At 35.2% G+C, this 17,788-nt stretch overlaps 1 protein-coding gene across 2 annotated transcripts; it reads right to left on the bottom strand.

Annotated features, from left to right (window-relative positions):
* Positions 1-164: 164 nt before the first annotated feature.
* Positions 165-17,788, bottom strand: lifrb (LIF receptor subunit alpha b). Of its 2 annotated transcripts, none has more exons than XM_053478599.1 (19): positions 17,566-17,788; positions 15,300-15,363; positions 13,862-13,990; positions 12,022-12,200; positions 10,789-10,939; positions 9,770-10,024; positions 8,806-8,917; positions 8,268-8,392; positions 8,014-8,156; positions 6,767-6,920; positions 5,788-5,849; positions 5,473-5,686; positions 5,193-5,375; positions 4,814-4,912; positions 3,685-3,843; positions 3,402-3,533; positions 2,113-2,197; positions 1,942-2,005; positions 165-1,055 (listed from the first exon to the last, which is right to left on the bottom strand). In XM_053478599.1, exons 3-19 carry the CDS (start codon positions 13,929-13,931, stop codon positions 624-626), a joined length of 2,619 nt encoding a protein of 872 aa, XP_053334574.1. In that variant the 5' UTR covers positions 13,932-13,990; positions 15,300-15,363; positions 17,566-17,788; the 3' UTR covers positions 165-623. The 2 variants fall into 2 exon arrangements, with proteins under 2 accessions (XP_053334574.1, XP_053334575.1); XM_053478600.1 differs by having other exon boundaries at positions 3,411-3,533; positions 17,566-17,785.

Genomic DNA, 17,788 nt, shown 5'->3' with positions numbered 1-17,788 from the left:
GATGACCTAAATTTACAGCTTTAAAAAATTGTAAAAAAGAATGTTTGGACACTGGAGACTCCTACCATAATTGTTAAATAAATGTGTTCTTACAGGAAATGTCACCACCTCTGTGACTTTACTGTATATCCTTTGTTAAATAACATATATACTTTATAATAAAACATATGAAGTTTAATAATAAACACAGTCAAAATATATAGCTGCACTACTAACAGAGCTGGAGTTATAAAAAGTTAATAAACATCTTCTGACCAATAATAGAACTCAAAATCACATTGGTACAAATTACATTAAAAAGTACATAGTGCATAAAATCCCTAAGTCAGTAAACAGATAGTATTAAGACAATATTCAGACATTTTATCGGAAATAAAATTGTGTCAAGATAATTACTGCAAAATATACAGTCATAATCTAATAATGCACATTGCAACAGTGTTCACATTAAAAGTGCAGAGGGCAGCAGTTTTTAATACTCAAAAAGAGATACAAATCACTCTAAAATAAACTTGTTTTTTTCCTTTTTTTCTGAAAATTGTGCTATTGCTGAAGTGCAGTAACATCGTAGTGATGGAGCAGATACATGTTTAATATGGTGCAGTTGACATCAGCAGGTAAAATTAGATGATGAACTTGTCTTTAAAATGCAATTTAGGCATGTTTGATGGAGTGTGGTACCACTGGTAAGCATTACTGGGGCGTTGTTGGATACTGCAATTCTCTGTCTGAGGCCTGTAATCTGATTCTTGGTTTTTGTTACTAACTGCATTCGTCAGAGGTAGGTTGTATGTTGGGTTTTGAATCCCAGGAAGCTCCTGGTAAGCAAAGTCAACATCGATGAGAGGGCAAGTTTGTGGGTTACTTTTTAGTATTTGATAATCTTCAGACCATGATGAGCCTTTGAAGTGAGGACTGGTGAGAGCCAAGGTTTCATAACGTTCTTTCTGTAGCTCTGGTACAATTAACACAGGACAGCGTTCTGAGCTCTTTACTTTCAGCACTTTACTTTCTTCATACAACAGCTGATCCAACACTTGCCACTGATAAACATCCTAAAAATAAAAGTATAGATTATGGGTCAAAATCATTTTTATAATTCAGTACCAAAGAGTGAACAGTGCCAGTCTGTTTATTTGTTTGTGTGTTTATATTCTTGTGTTTCTGTGTTATCTGCTATTTTAATTCTTATATAAATGAATGCAAAAATAAATTGGATAAAATACCAAAAAGTGATCCTGATCTGAGACCAATTATATAAGTATGACAAACTTATTTGTGTTTTACATAAAAAATAACCTTTAAATATTAAACCAACAGCTAATATAGAAGACTTTTATTAAAAGGAGGTTCTGCATACCAGTTAGCAATCACATCCTGTGGTATCGTAAAGCAATAGTTCGGCCAAACATTCACCTTACTAGGAAAATAATTAATTAGTCCAGCTATGTTTGGAGACTGAAATGTGCCTCTTTACGTGTAGTTCTAGCTATGAGGCTAATAAGGCTACTAGCTAAGCATTGTCCAAACAGCGTGCCCACAGTGTATGATAAAATTATATCTCAATAAGTAAAACTCTCATTTATATATACAGACAATACTCACCTTAACACTAATTGACAATGAATTAGAATTATTCAGTACAAAAATAATTATAAATCAGATTAAGTACTGTGTTGATTGATCTTGAACTGTCATTGACCTTCTCAGGTCTGAGACTTTAGCTTAATGTCTTAAAAACTTCAGAAGTGCTGTTCTTGTTAATAAGAGTTTGCATAAAGCTACATTCTCAGCAATAAATGTTCCATACACTCAAAAAATGTCTTTTGAACAGATTTTTTTTGGCATATGCAGGATTGCATGAGTGCAAACCAGTTTGTAACATTCTTGACACACTCTTTGGGCTGTTTACCAGCACACAGACCAGCACACAGGACTTACCTTTTTAAGAAACTCGTCTGAAAGCCTCGGCTTGGGAACCTCAGGCCACAGCGCTGATTTCAACCTGATGGATTTATTCAAGAACAGTAAAAAATATACTTTGTCACTCTGTACATTATACACTCTCTTATGTTTTCTTATAGCATAACATAAGGTCTAAAAGTGCCATACCATTTCCAATTTCTGTAGGCAAGGAGTGTAAAGATGCAAAAGACAGACATCATTACAGCCAGACAAACAACAATCACCAGGCCAACTGCAGAATACAAGAAAGGTTATTTTTCCACACAGCATTCAGCATTATTATTATAGTTATTGTTGTTGTGATTGTTTAATTAATGGGTTGGCTATAATTAACTTAAATACAGTAGATGTCAAACTGAACTTTAAGATATGACATTCCTACATCTAGATCTCTTTACCCCTTACTCTACATTAATCACTACTCCATTACTGCAATTAATTGTGGAATAAATGTAATTATAAGATGTACTGTGTGGAAGTCTTAGACACCCTATGTTTTTAGTACATACATTTTGTAGCTAATTTACTTAATTAAACCAAATACTTAAGCATCCACAAAGCATTATTACACCACATATCGACTTTGGTTCATTAATTCAATAATTACTGTTTACATATTATGATATTTTTCTTTGCTCTCCAGCATTTATTGGCATGTGCCTTTAAATGATTTTTGCACAGTGCTATACTTTTTTTTTTTTTTTTTTACCTTAGGCATGACATTTTTTGGTAAAAGATAAAGCTGTAGCTTTAAGCTGTTTCTGTTAAGAAGCCAGGTTATCCTTTCTAAATCTGTGTCAGATGCACAATTAACAGTTAGTTAATTTTTTTAACAATAAAACAGTTTTGAATGCTGAAAAAAGACAGACACTAGGGGTCAGTACACCTACAAGTGATAAGACTAAATGTTCTTAAAGTTGAAGAAAATTGTCCAGCATGAAAGTGCTAAATCTAGTGTTAGACAATTAGCTCAAACACCGATAAATAAACCCAAACTCACCCACCCACCCACTCACTCACTCACTCATCTTCTACACCACTTTATCCTGTATTCAGGGTCGCGGAAGGGCACGAGGCAGGGTACACCCTGAACAGGGTGCCAATCCATCGCAGGGCACAAACACATACACACACACACACACACACACACACTCATTCACACACTACGGCCAATTAGCCTAACCTGCATGTCTTTGGACTGCGGGAGGAAACCGGAGTACCCACAGGAACCCGGACCCTCAGTGTGCAAGGCGACAGTGCAACCACTACACCACCGTGCCGCCCCATAAGCCCAAACATGTTTTCTAATTTGTGGCTACTGGAATAAATCACTTTTTTCCTATTACAATATATTTGGCAGATACTTCTTGATCTGGTGATTAAGGGGTGTGCAAACCATAAAACTACCAGGACTAAGACTGGTGGATAGAGAGTACCTTTTGTACCTTCAGGATTTATTTGCAGAGTGAGATCAGTTTCAGGGCCGTCTCCCGCAGATGTGAAGGCCTTCACTTTGAATGTGTATTGGTCCACAGAAAGATTGAACTTGTGCTCTATGGTATTGGGGTCTGAATAAATAGGATACAATTTTACACATTATTTTGTACTGTTCGACTTAAACCTTTGGAAAAAAAAGAAATGCAAATAGTATTTTATTTATATACAAATGTCTCTTTACAACAGCTGTTCTTTACCTTAAAAGTAGATGCTCTCACTTACCCAGTGTGACATTCCCTTTGTCTCCGCCAGCACTTTGATAAAAAATCTTATAACCTTCTATAAAGCCCCTCTGCTCCTGTTCAGGCACATTTGACCAGGAGAGGTAAATATTTAAGCCCTCCTGCTTTGCTTTTAGGTTCTGAACTGTTCCTAATGGGGCTGAACAAAAAATAATAAATTACATGAAAAAAGAATATTTACATTTGGCGGACGCTCTTATCCAGAGCGACTGACATAAAAAAAAGGGCCTTGCTCAAGGGCCCAACAGTGGCAACTTGGTGGTTGTGGGGTTTAAACCTGGGATCTTCTGAACTGTAGTCCAATGCCTTAACCACTGAGCTACCCCTAAAGTTCAAGGTATGGCGCGTTTTAGCCATCACATTTACATTTAGTAGACGCCCTTATCTAGAACGACTTACATTTTTATGTCGTCATACATCTCAACAGTTGGAGGTTAAGGGCCTGGCTCAAGGGCCCAACAAAGGTAACTTGATAGCCGTGGGGGTTGAACCTGGGACCTTCCGAATCATAGTGCAATGCCTTAATCACTGAGCTACCCCTGAGCCCCTGAGAATATTGACAAAGCGTACAAGTACAGAATAGAAGCAACATGTCTGTGTTTGTATTTACTCATGAAAAACAATTTAATGTATCACTAAGTGATAAACAAAAATAAACAAAGCTCAATATATCTCTATTAAGACACAATGTGCACACCCTATCCATGTGGATAAAGAAAGGGTTGAATTTTTTGCAGCAAGGTATTAACGATTATTATTTATAGCTTGGAGAAGTGGGTTGTTCCTCCTGTTATACTGGGGCTGAAAGTTTTGATGGTCACAGAGATCACACTTTCTTCTCTGATATTAAAAGAAATCACACCTCCTTTTCTGAGATTAACAGAGGTCACACTTTCTTCTCTGATATAAAACCAAAGCCCAAACCTCCTTCACTGTTATTAACGCAAAGCGCATACCTTCGTTTCTTATATTAACAGAGGCACACCCCCTTCTCTGACACTAACACAGAGGTCACACGTTAATCCCTGAAACTGACCCACAGTCCACACCTCTTTCTATGGAGAATAGTTTAATTGAAGTTTAAAAGCAAAGAAATACTGGTTACTTACGCAGCTCAACCATATAGCCCTCTCTCCTCTGCAGCAGGTACGGTGCTCCAGAAGTGCACGCATAAACTGAGAGAGTGTACTTTACGCCGTCTATAAAATCTGCATCCATAACAAGGCGTAAACATAAAGAAAGACATGATTAAAACTTTATAAATGTAACTTCAGCATGACAACGTTTTACAGTTAATATTGTGTGTTTATATATAAAATATATGGTTAACATATGATGCTTAAAATCATGCAGATTAATCTGGAAAAGTAAAGATTCAGTTTTCGTATAATGTGGGACTCTCTGTAAGCTGTGTAATATTCTAAAGTTGCTTTGGCATGTAAAAATCTGTACATGAGCTGCTGTACACCTGGGTGTTCGGTTACTGACCTGAGTAAATTGTTTTACTGGACACAACAGAGGAAACCTTTATCCATTTTATAGCACACTGTGATGCTTGGTAAGTTGGATACCAGTCCAGCACATAGCCACAAGTGGACTTAGGGCTCGGTTTCCACACCATATCAAACGATCCATTATTTCCTTTAATATCACTGGTGTCAACATCACGACCTGTGAATTAAAAAGGATGAGGGTAATAAAATCACACCTCTGTTATAGAAAACATTGCACCATTGCCCCCAAATACTTGTACAGCTACTCTTTTCACCTGACATAATAGGAATGGTGATGCTGGAGGGAGGAGAGACCCAAGCAGAGTTTCTAGCAGATATATTAATGACTTGAGTTTTTGCGATGCCTGATTGCAGATTGTGACAGAGCTCTTCTTGTGATTTGTTGATGCGCTCCTTGTTTCTTTCTGTAGAGTTTCCAATAACCAGCTCATAGCCTATAATCCCATGACTTTGTGCTGCACTAAGACTCTATGGAACAGTTAGAAAACAAAAATAAAAAATTTTAATATTACATTGTTAATGTCAGTGTATTTAGTTATGTTAAAACAAGTAACCTTAAGTGCACGTACGTTCCAAACAACATAAGTCTGTTCATTAAAAACCTGCATCCACACATCAACAGCTTCTGGAACTAAAAAAAAAAAAAGTATGAGAATCAAAACTGATTAAAAAAAATTCTTAACATGGCAATTACACCAAATGACAATAAAAAAATGCAAAAATAACTACAAATTCCCATCATTAAAACTACACACATTACGAAAAACGATACACCCTAAAATACGTCATGTTGTGTTTTTATAAAAATAATAATAATGATGACAATAATAGCCATTTCAAAGTTTTTTCCCCATAAGCCAGTTATATTCAAATAGAATTTTAAAAATAGAAACCTTCAGAAATCCTGAGTAAGTGATGGTTGACAGGACAACTCTAAGCAATATGTACCTTAGCAATTTGCTAGTACTGTTATTATAATATAAAAATACAGAACAAGGTGGAGAAAATAAATGTAGACTAAGCACACAGTATAAAATAATGTAGAAATACACAATAGTACAAAAGACAGACCAGAACTATTATTTTCTTTTTTAATGTGAATAAGATTGATAGAGTTTAGACTCAAGTGTTTTGTATTTAATGGCAGCAGATGGCGATTGATACACCTTCAATGTTCAAATCTAACAGTGTGTTGATTAATGTTAAACGAGATCCTTGTCTTCAACAATAAGTGTTTTGTTATTATTATTACAACAATAACTGATGTTAAAAAGACTTTATGTTGCAAGTGGTAAATTTTGGACTTAATTAGATAGTTGTTAGGTCTTGCCACAGCACATCTTTGCAGCATTGTTAGCTTCCTACCTTCCATTGACTGTGTAGTTTGTTTTCTTGAAGATATACCCTTAAATCCAACACACTAAGCAGACTTTCTATACAGTAAAAGGTACATTAAATATTATGTCTTTTCCTATATATATTCTTATTATTAGGAGGATTCCTAGGCAACTTTAAAAAAAAAAAAAGTTGAATATGTTTAGTTCTTACTGTCTTCTTTGGTGATGAAGGTGATGTTGTTACTCCAGTCCCCCCATTTATAAAAATGCTCATGAGAGCCACACCGCACACGGGCAACGTACTGAGTAAATGGCTGCAGATCGGCCAGGACCACCGAGCTCAGATTTCTCACTTTAAATGCTCCCTAAAGAAAAAATATTTTAAATACAGGTGAGTAGGAAAGTACGAAAATAAACAATAATGCTATATTATGATGATGTGCAGTTACTGTTACCACCCGGATGTTGACTATTGTCCTGTAAGATTGAACCCACAAGGGTTTTATTCTTCTTACACAACAGAAATTACCAAAAATTAAATAAATAAATAAATAAATGTGTATATATATATATATATATATATATATATATACTAGTGCTGTCAAAATTAGTGCGTTAACGCATGCGATTAATTTGAAATATTTAATGCATTAAAAAAATTTAACGCAATTAACTCGGTTGCAGTTTTTTTTTATTTCCTGTTGTGGCCGACGTGTATTCAACATGCAAAGAAGTATGGATTAGACCCAGGAAGGACTTTTAGATGGAAAGTTTCAGTATAAAACTCTGCCGGATGGTTCTGTGGATAAAACAAAAGTAATCTGTACATTTTGCAAAGCCGAATTTAAATACCACAGAAGTAATTCGTCTTTGACATCACTTAAAAGCAAAACACCCCACCGAAACAATCTCTACAGGGCCTCGTCAATGTAAATTGCATTGATTGTTTTGAAATTCAAATGACACAAATGGCACATACCTGTGTTTTTATTTCTGTAATAAATATGGCTTTCAAGCCAACAGTTAATTTGGAGGATATTGATGGTTTATTGCAGGTATGTTGTTTACATGAGAAAATCTGTGTTACAAGTTAAACAAAAATTCCAATAAACAATCATATTTGAATTTAAATAGTTTTATTGTCTTGAAATTGTCTTGAGTTTACATTAATTATTTACATTTACATATACAAAAAGTTTCAGTCTTTAAATTGTGATTAATCGCGATTAATTGCAAAAGAAATGTGCGATTAATTAGTTAATTTTTTTTAATCGATTGACAGCACTAATATATACACAGTGTATATTCGCTCATCTGCCTTCACATGCATATGAACTTGAGTAACATCCAATTTTTAATCCATAGGATTTAATATGCTGTTGGCCCATCCTTCGCAGCTACAGTATAACACTTATTGCCTTGTGAAATTATTTCTTTAATTAGAATGAAAACACTCACATTGATTATGTGTCCATTGACCTCTACTTGGCATATCATTGAAAATGATGTGTCCTTCAGTAATGTATACCATTTCCAGGAAAGAGTGGCATTTCTTGCAGTAAGCGAAGCAGGGGGTTCGAGTTCTGGTGCTTTCAGGTGCACTACATAAAAGTTGGAGCAAGTTAGTTTCCAAATCACAGCAAAGGTGATCAATCTTAAATATCAGATTTATCATGAATATCAGAGCATAAACTTGCTCTGCTGTACTTTACCCCTGTGTTTTGGATCAGCTGTGTCAAAGATTGTTTTTTGACCAAGCAGATTTTTAGCAGTTAGTGTCCAATTCGTCACCCCTACTGTCATGGTCAGAACACAAAACTTTGCAGAGGTACAATTCCTAATTGAGATACAAGAAAGCACTGTGAAAATCCATTTAAAGGAGAAAATAAATGTAGACTAAGCACACAGTATAAAATTAATGTAGAAATACACAATAGTACAGAAGACAGACCAGAACTATTATTTTCTTTCTTAATGTGAATAAGATTGATAGAGTTTAGACTCAAGTGTTTTGTATTTAATGGCAGCAGATGGCGATTGATACACCTTCAATGTTCAAATCTAATGTTAATGTTTGTTGATTAATGTTAAATGAGATCCTTGTCTTCATCAATAAGTGTTTTGTTATTATTATTACGACAATAACTGGTGTTAAAAAGGCTTTATGTCGCAAGTGGTAAGTTTTGGACTTCATTAGATAGTTGTTAGGTTTTGCCACAGCACATCTTTGCAGCATTGTTAGCTTCTTACCTTCCATTGACTGTGTAGTTTGTTTTCCTGAATATATACTTTTCATTCCAATGACACTCCACGGTATGGAGATCTCTAGTCTCACATGTAATGTTGTGGACATCAGGAGGATCTGCAATAATGTCAGGATTTCATGACCAATTTAATAACTAATCAACTTACTAAATAATAAATGTGGTAAATAAAATTTTATTAATTAGATAATTACTAATATTCATTATTCATTTATTAATTATATTAATCACATAAGCTGTCACACAAATAAAAGAGCTTTAAGGCTACTTTTTTCCCCCGCATTATTGCATTTTAGCTTTTAACCACATTTGGGACACTGTAATTGCCAGAAGAGAAAGTATTATAAAGTTTCTTGCTAATTACAAGTAGTCCACTACATAGCAAAATCACCATCGCTGAATTAACACCATACAGAGCCAGCTGGACACAAATGAATTGTGAATGTTTTAAATCAATACTGAGAATTTTACTGTGTAACCTTACTGTTGCCCTATTGTTGCACAAGTAAGCCAACAAACAAACAAATAAACAAACAAACAAAAACAATAGCTGTATATATATTCAATCCTATTAAATATTATTTATATAGTGCATGACATCATGTGTTAGGCTACTGAAAGTTCAGTATAACCAATTTTTTTTTTTCATTCATTATTTCATTCATAATTATGCTCGCATTCCAAGGTTTAACTGTATATACAGTATATCTATAGTTCATTCTTGTATTCAGGCTATACACAATTGCCAGGGAGTCAAATGCTACTGATTTAATAATTTGCTGTTTATACCCTTAAATACATTTTTGCATATGGATTCAAATTTTGGGCTGCCCTGTACATATGTAGAGTGTATGTCAATTTTGTGTCAATTAATTATATTTAAAAAGGTTACTTAAAGAAAACATTCATTAAGACTAGGAAATTATGGGAATTTAGTGGTTTATACTTACAGCCAGTGTAGTAAGTAGAGCCTATGTTGTTGTTGCACACTACATCCAAGCCATAGTGGGGAGATGGGGTAGAATGTCGTATAGGCTCTGTGACATAGGTCTGATTGCTGATCCGAATCGGGAAAGGTACAGAGCAATTAAGCTCTCCATTATGTTCTGGCTTTAAGATGCAGCAGAACCTGATGCCCTCACTTACAAGGGCTTCACGGTTTTGTGGATACAATTTAGCTTCTTGTATGTCAGGTGTGTCGCTTCCTGTAGTGTGAAAAAAGAATAGTATAAATCTACTGTATATCAATATATCTATATCATATTTATGAAAATATGGATAGATAGAGACAGAGAGAAAGAGAGAAAATTTCAAGGTGCAATAAGGATTTCAAACTGATTGACTTTTTGTTAAAAAGGCACAACCCTACAAAAACCCTACAAATTCTGACAACCTCCAAGCATTGATTATGCACGAATGGGATGCCATAAGTCAGGATGTGGGCCAGAAGTTGATTGACATACCAGGGTGAATTGCAGAGGTCTTGAAAAAAAAGGTCAACACTGCAAATACTAACTCTTTGCATAATCTTAGTGTTGTTGTTAATAAAAGCTTTTGACACTTATGAAATGCTTGTAATTATACTTCAGTATACAATAGTAATGTCTGACAAAATGATTTTTAAGTTAGTGTGGCAATACATGAATTGCCACACAAAAGAATCACAACCCAGCTCTCCTGTATACTGTATATCTTCACCAAGCAGCAGGAATATTTTCCCTCCCATACAGCCTCATGCACATACTGTACTGTACAGGAGATGAGTAAAGAAATGGCTTACCTTTCAGTGTCAACTCTTACCAATCACATAAAAAAGTTTAAAATAGATGCAAAGAGCTGACTTATTTAAAAGCAACACATCCCTTTGTCCTTAAACAGCTCACTGTGTATTTTTATAAATAAAACTGATCCCATTCAGGTTTGTCCAGGTCTTTAAATTCTTTATCAAGAATTAAAAATGAATACATACCATTTAATGTTTTCAGAGGTGTCCAGGCACTAGTTTGGTCATGGTCTCTGTAGCGCAGCTGGACAGAATGTGATGTACACTGCAGTGGTATTTGTGATTTCCAGCTCCACTTATAATCGCCCATTTGATTTGCATTCAACTCTATTGTCTCCTATTAGGGGCAGGAAATGAAATATAATGTAATATAAATTACATGATTTTGAAATAAAACAGTGCCCAACCATGTTACTCTGAGCAAAGGCCATAAAATCTAACATGGTGTGTTAAATGAGCATTCATTTTAACAAGATTGCAATTTTAAATGTTCAGTTTTTATTTTATCAAGGATCATGTAACATGAATGGTTGGTGTAATCAGACACCCCTCACTCTAGACTTGTCCTGCCCAACACACCAATCATCACTTACTCTGGATTTCTGTAAGTTCATATTTTCACACTGGAATGAAAATTGGCTTTCAAAACTGGCGTGACTTAGCATGTGAGAAAAGCCTTGAATTGGCCATTATTATTATTATTATTATTATTTTATTATTATTATTATTATTATTATTAGTGGTGTGAGCGAAGCGACGCACTACTACTGTTATCTCACAGGCTTATTATTATTTTTTCTTTTTATTATTCTTCCGTTTCTTCTTCCGTATGAAAGTTTGGCGCGTAACTAGTCCCGCACCGTTTGTCGTAGACCCATGAATGAGGTGTCAAATCGTGTGGCTAATACAGGAATGGGGTGCTATGACTTTTTTTTATGGGGTGGGCGGTTGGGGCAATTAACCGGCCAAAAAATCCCATAGACTTAACATTGAGACCAACTTTGACGGATTGTAGCGCAGAGAGGGAATCTTATAGAAACGTAAAATTTACCACATTTTAAGAGGTTTGCAACCTGTGTCAGAAGATACCCCGCAAGGGTATGACATTTATCCCCGGGGCAAGAGAGGTCCCCAAAGAAAGAAAGAAATTTTCTGATCGGAACTACGGTATTCCGTTGGGAAGCGTTTGTTTGAGAGCTGAATTCCTGTTTGCCGCTCAAAACTGCTCAATTTTCAGCAGAAATTTGCCATCCCCCACGCCCCTCCCCCACTGACAGGAGTTTGCCATGGCAAGCATGCAATGAAATGTACCTCTCTAGTTATTATTATATTTATTATTATTATTTATATTTATTATTATTATTTATATTTATTATTATTATTATTATTATTATTATTATTATTATTATTATCACTTACCTTATGGACCAGTTTCATTTGCTGAGTATAGAAAATCCTAATGTCGTAGGTGACTTTGTCTGGTCTGATGCTGTTGGTGAAGCCATGCTTCCACTCAACATTTAGTATGTTAACACCAAGATCATCCACATCAACATCCCTGTAAACGGTTAGTTGCTCAGGGGCAGTAAGTGGCTGTGCTGTTGACAGATTTAAAAAATATTACCACATTGACAAAAGAAACTTGCAAAAATCATTCTGGTTTAAAGAAAAATAAGTACAACCAACTATCTAAAAATTCACCACTACCTGTACATAAATCTCTACATAAAACACTACAAAAAGGCCCTATTTAGACAAGATTGAGTTTATTTCTGTCAGCAATGTGTTTTTTTCACCTTCCTTGAGAGACTTCCTGCCCCCAAGTCTATCGGAGAGATGTTTCTGACCAGTGCTTCCTCTTGTGCAGGAAAACACGTCTGACTGTTGCAACACGTGTGTGTGTGTGTGTGTGTGTGTGTGTGTGTGTGTGTGTGTGTGTGTGTATTTATTTTTATTTTTTTTATGGTTACCACCAAATTTCATAGGAGTGTTTTGGAAAAGTCTTATACATTTAAGTTATTATAAAACGCTTTAAAAACAAAGGATAAGTGAGTCTGATTTTATAAACAAATTATACTGTACCAAGTCAATGAATACTTTGTGAATTCTACTGTTTTCATGTAGTAGTGATTTACCAATTTATCAACATACACATATGGGTAAAAATTACTGAAACTTTTATTAATTTCCTTAAATTTCATTAAATTTATTTTAAAAAAAATTATTTGATTTTTCTTTGATTTGAACTCAAAACCACTTACTCACACCATAGCTATAACCAGTATATATTATATATACTTGAACTTGAACCAGTATATATCACACTATATAACACTACTATTATAACCACACTGTAATTCGCTATATATTCTTCATTGTTATTGAATTTTTTTTAGTTTGGTTAATTTTTTTGAGTTCTAAATAACAATCGATAGAGAGAAATACACATTGCAGATTTATAACAGACAAGAAACTAGAAATAGAGAGATATCTATCTATAGGACATGACTGCAGTCTAATAACTAACAGTACAGTGACTTTGTAAAGGCTTGTTATTGGACAAGCTAAAGGTTACTGTATAGGGGGCGTTCAAATCAAACTGGGGCTTGTTCTGAAATTTCTCATAAATGAAGGTTTAAAACTAATTAACCGAAGAGGCTTGAAGTCCACTACCTCACAGTCATTGCTGTGAACATTCAAAGAGCGGAAAGCCTGATCCTTGAAAACCGACAGATAACTTGTCACCAGCTTGTCGTAGCAGGCAATCTAATCATGGCTCTGGCATACTGACAAATCAAGCACAAGTGAAACAGTGGGATAGCACGGTCTTATACAGACAATGTATTCTGTTATTCTGCACAATCTTAATTCTAAGTTTGACTTGAATGCCCCTTGTACATATTATATAATAGATTTTTAGAAAATTTAAAAGTATGAGTATAATTTAGATGTTAAATCATGATATTTCCCCAGCCTTCCATGCAAATGGGATTGGCTGTACATGGGAGGTGACATAATTCAGTACAGGTGACATAATTCAGTACAATCGAAAGTGAACACCCCTTGTGTAATTGTGTGATTATAGCAGTTTTTGTTTTTAACAATTTTATTTCGAATTTTACTAAGTAACATAGTTTAGACAGAGAAGAAGGCCTAGATAATGGTTATTGAATGATTTGCAGCTTAGAATAATATGTCCTTTTGTATCATTCGTGTGTGATTGATGTGGGTTTTTTCCATCTCTGTGGTGCAGACCTACCATCCTGTTTTCCTCGCTCAGTCAGCACTGATAGAACACCACACAGAAACCACACATGTACATGGCCCATGACAGGACAGTACACTCAATGACTCACGCTGGTCTGTTTAGCTCAAGAGTTAGGGTGTGCTGGAGAAACATAATAAGGGGTTTTAGTGGGAAGGAGTATAGGAAAAGGCCACAATGCCCTGTTGTCGGGAAAGTTTTAACTTCCTGTTATAGCTTAGATTTTGTGCCAGCAAATAACTTTTACTGTTCACATTAACTGACACATGCAAATTACTCATGCAAACCATACAAAATGCTGAATGCTATCTTACATAATTTATTTGTTGTTATTATGGTAAGTGTGGAGCTTCCACACGACCAAAAATTTTTTAAGCCTAAACAGCATTTCCATACATATATGCAGCATTATACATAACATAGATGAATAGGCTTGTAAAAGCTATCAACTGATAAACAGTACTGATCATCAGGTGATGCACAGAAATCTAATGATGTTATTGTATTAAAAAAGGAAGCGTGACAGTGTAACGTTAGTTGATTTATATTTGTATACAGCTGGAAGTAAACAGAACTTTCATTAGCAGAGTGTAAATTATGCAATGACATTTGGTGGTTTTAGCTAGCCTTTTAAAATATTTTGAAATTAAAAATTTTTATATTTTATTTACATTTAGAAAATGAAAATTTTAGTCAAAAAGAAAATGTTTTTGCTATAGTAGTGGTAGTTAGATATGAACCCTGTGACAAGCCAAGTTAAGTTTGCAAATAGTTACAGTTAAACTGTATATTCCATCCATCCATCTAGGAACCTCTGTTGCCAGGGACCATTTATTTCTATTTTGTATGACTGTGGTAGATTATCTGGTGAACATTCAAATGCACATTCACACAGGCAACTCTACGGGCAATTTGGGACTGCCTCATCTGCATGTCGTTGGACGGTGGGAGAAAACCAGAGAACCCAAGAAATCCACCAAGCACAGGGAGAACATGCAACTCCAGCACACTAAACCGACGCGGAAATTAAACCCAGGACCTGGAGGTGCATGTGACAGTGCTAACCATAAGCCACCGTGCCACTATAATGTACAGTATATCCAAACAATCTTAAACAAGAACTCTATTTTAAAGCAATATATTTAAATTACAATAACAATGTGCTGGCTAATTCTCCTATTGCTGTGACTGACCAGGCTTGCTATTTCAATAAAATATGTGATGAGGTAGACAAGATTAGTGGAAGTCTCATAGGCAGCAAACTAACATTGGCTCAGTGTCTGTTTTGAGTACAGCTAAAGGTAACCAAATGCAAATCAAATTTGAATATAGTGTATTTTTTGCATTGCATTTTATAGTCTATTTTAAGTGTTTAGATTTCAATTTTAAAATCATGAAATACAAGGAAAACATGAGGAAATATTTTTTATACCTTATTGCTTAAATGCAGGCTTCTTTTCTTGACACAATTGGAAGGGTTTTAATGTCTGAGGAAACTGAAAAATAGAAATTTATATCATTTATATTATATACTGTATATACAGATTTTTTTTAACCCATATTATCTTAACACTGGTTGTGAGTAAAATAAAATAATGACACCAAAATCAATGAACCGGTGGCCACGGGAAGACCTTACAATTTACCACAGCCTCCCAGGATCATTCTGTGGTAAACTCCCCTATTATATATTCAATCACTTAGTCTAAGTCTAAGTGACCCCTGAGAGTTTTTTTTTCAAAATGTGCCCCTATTTAAATTACACACTCATTCTTTATACTGCTATATTGTTTATCTTGTACATGGTGTCTGGAGGCCTGCAGCCTATCCCAGAAAAATCGGGACCCAAGGCTCGAGTACATATACCCTAGACTGGGTGCCAGTCCATTGCAGGGTACAAAAGCACAAGGACAAACTCACTAACACACTGCAGGGAATTTGGAGTCAATTTAATCTGCATGTCTTAGGGGAAAACTGGAGTATGTAGAGGAAAAAGGCTAAGCACATGGAGAACATGCAAAATCCAAGCACAAAGATCCAAAGCAGGAATCAGGACTCAAACCCTGGATGTGCTATGCCAGCGTTCCACCCATTTATTGACTTACAACTCTAAACAGCTTTCAATTACACATCTTTATATTTAAAATTTTATAAAGCAATTCGTATACTAATCACCATACTTTGGCACTGGAGTGGTAAACTTAAGGGATCTTTAAGATCTGTTACTGTATATGGTAATGTGGACGTGCCAAAAAATAAAAAAAGTCACACACACTTATATTTAGCCACATTTTGCTTTGATTATGGCATGCATTCGCAATGTCACAACATTTATTTCCATTCAGAGTCATATTATTTTCTCTCCCTGATCTTGAATTGATGAGAGAGTCGGACTGCTGTGTAAAGCCTCTCCAGCACATCCCAAAAATTCTTAATGGGGTGAACATTATTTCTCATGCCTTCTGAACCACGTTTTTTACAATTTGAGCCCAATTAATTATGTAATTGTAAACTTAAATTATACCCATGCCATCAGGGAAGAAAAACTCCATTGATGTATAACCTGGCCGTTCAGCATATTTGGGGTACTCAGCTGACCTAATTCTTTAGGCGCATAACAATGCTAAACCTAGATCTGGCCAACAGAAGCAACCCAGAGGCTTGTATGGTAGACACTAGGCATCACTCTGGAACAGGGTAAATCTGAACTCATTAGAGCACATGACATTTTTTCAATGCTCCACTTCATTTTTCCAACGTCTATTTCTTTTTTTACCTAGTGACTCAGTCTAGATTTATCTGTCCTGGCTAAAGCCTTTTTCCAATTAACCTTACTGATAAGTTTTTTTTCTAGGCTACACAGTTGTTTAGTCTCAGTCCCTTAAGTTTTCATTGCATTGTGCATTTGGAAATGATCTTACTTTCACTATTTTCACTAATACTGTTCTTTTTTTCTTTTTATTTAATCATGAAAAAAAATACATATGTTATTAATTTCCTCCTCGAAGATGATGGTTTGCCACTATCCTTGTAGGTTTAAATATTGCATTTAACAGTCCTGAACTCAATTTTAGTAATTTTAACAATCACCATAGTTGTTGCAGGACAATAATTTGACCCATCTGAAACATATAAACACAGGTTATGTCTTCTGAATATATCTTCATATTTAAGAAATGAGATGCTTCTCACTGTCTCCCATCTAGTTAGAGTTAATTAACTTGTTGCCAGCTGAAACATATTAATCACTGCAGTAACTATTCAATGGGAGGCTCTTAACTATTAGCTTAGCTTAATCCAGGTGGTGCCTTTTTTTTTTCTTTCTTCCTTTTTATTTTAGCCAGGCAGCTTAGTTTACCTTAAAAAAGATTTCAGGAACTCAGCTGAAGAAGAGGGAACACTCTTGTAATCTGTACAACCGTTAACACACACCTCTCCAGGTAAATGGTAACAAAACTCACAACAACAGCAGGAGGCGTTTTATCGCACCTTATGGTCCGAAAGTCACGTGATTGAGCCAGCGACTATACAGGTTATTCTATATATTATCTTAAGTTTCGAGTTACATACAGCATACGGAAACATGACGTTAAACATTCTGATTATAAGTAGACGGATTTTAAACAGACTTTAAAACTAATTCAACTAAACACTCCGAATCTGAAAGTGTGTGTGTGTGTGGGTGTGTGGCAACATACCTCGAAGTTGATCCTCCTTTTAAAGATGTCGGAAATATGTATATTCCTTCAACTAAAAGTAATAAAGTAAAACGGAAATAAACTAAAAACAGAAGAATTGGAGAGTGAAAGAATGGAGAGTTGATTAGGAATGTAGTTAGTGTTCTACTAGAGGATGCAGAAATGGGAGTGTTTGAGTGAGAGGAGGTTCATACTGGAAGATGACGGAGCTGTTCCTAGGAAA

The sequence above is a fragment of the Clarias gariepinus genome, chromosome 19 (genome assembly GCF_024256425.1).
Source record: "Clarias gariepinus isolate MV-2021 ecotype Netherlands chromosome 19, CGAR_prim_01v2, whole genome shotgun sequence".
Classification (NCBI taxonomy): domain Eukaryota; kingdom Metazoa; phylum Chordata; class Actinopteri; order Siluriformes; family Clariidae; genus Clarias; species Clarias gariepinus.
Note: the sequence above shows the minus strand (reverse complement) of the source record. Positions and strands in the feature narration are given on the sequence as shown.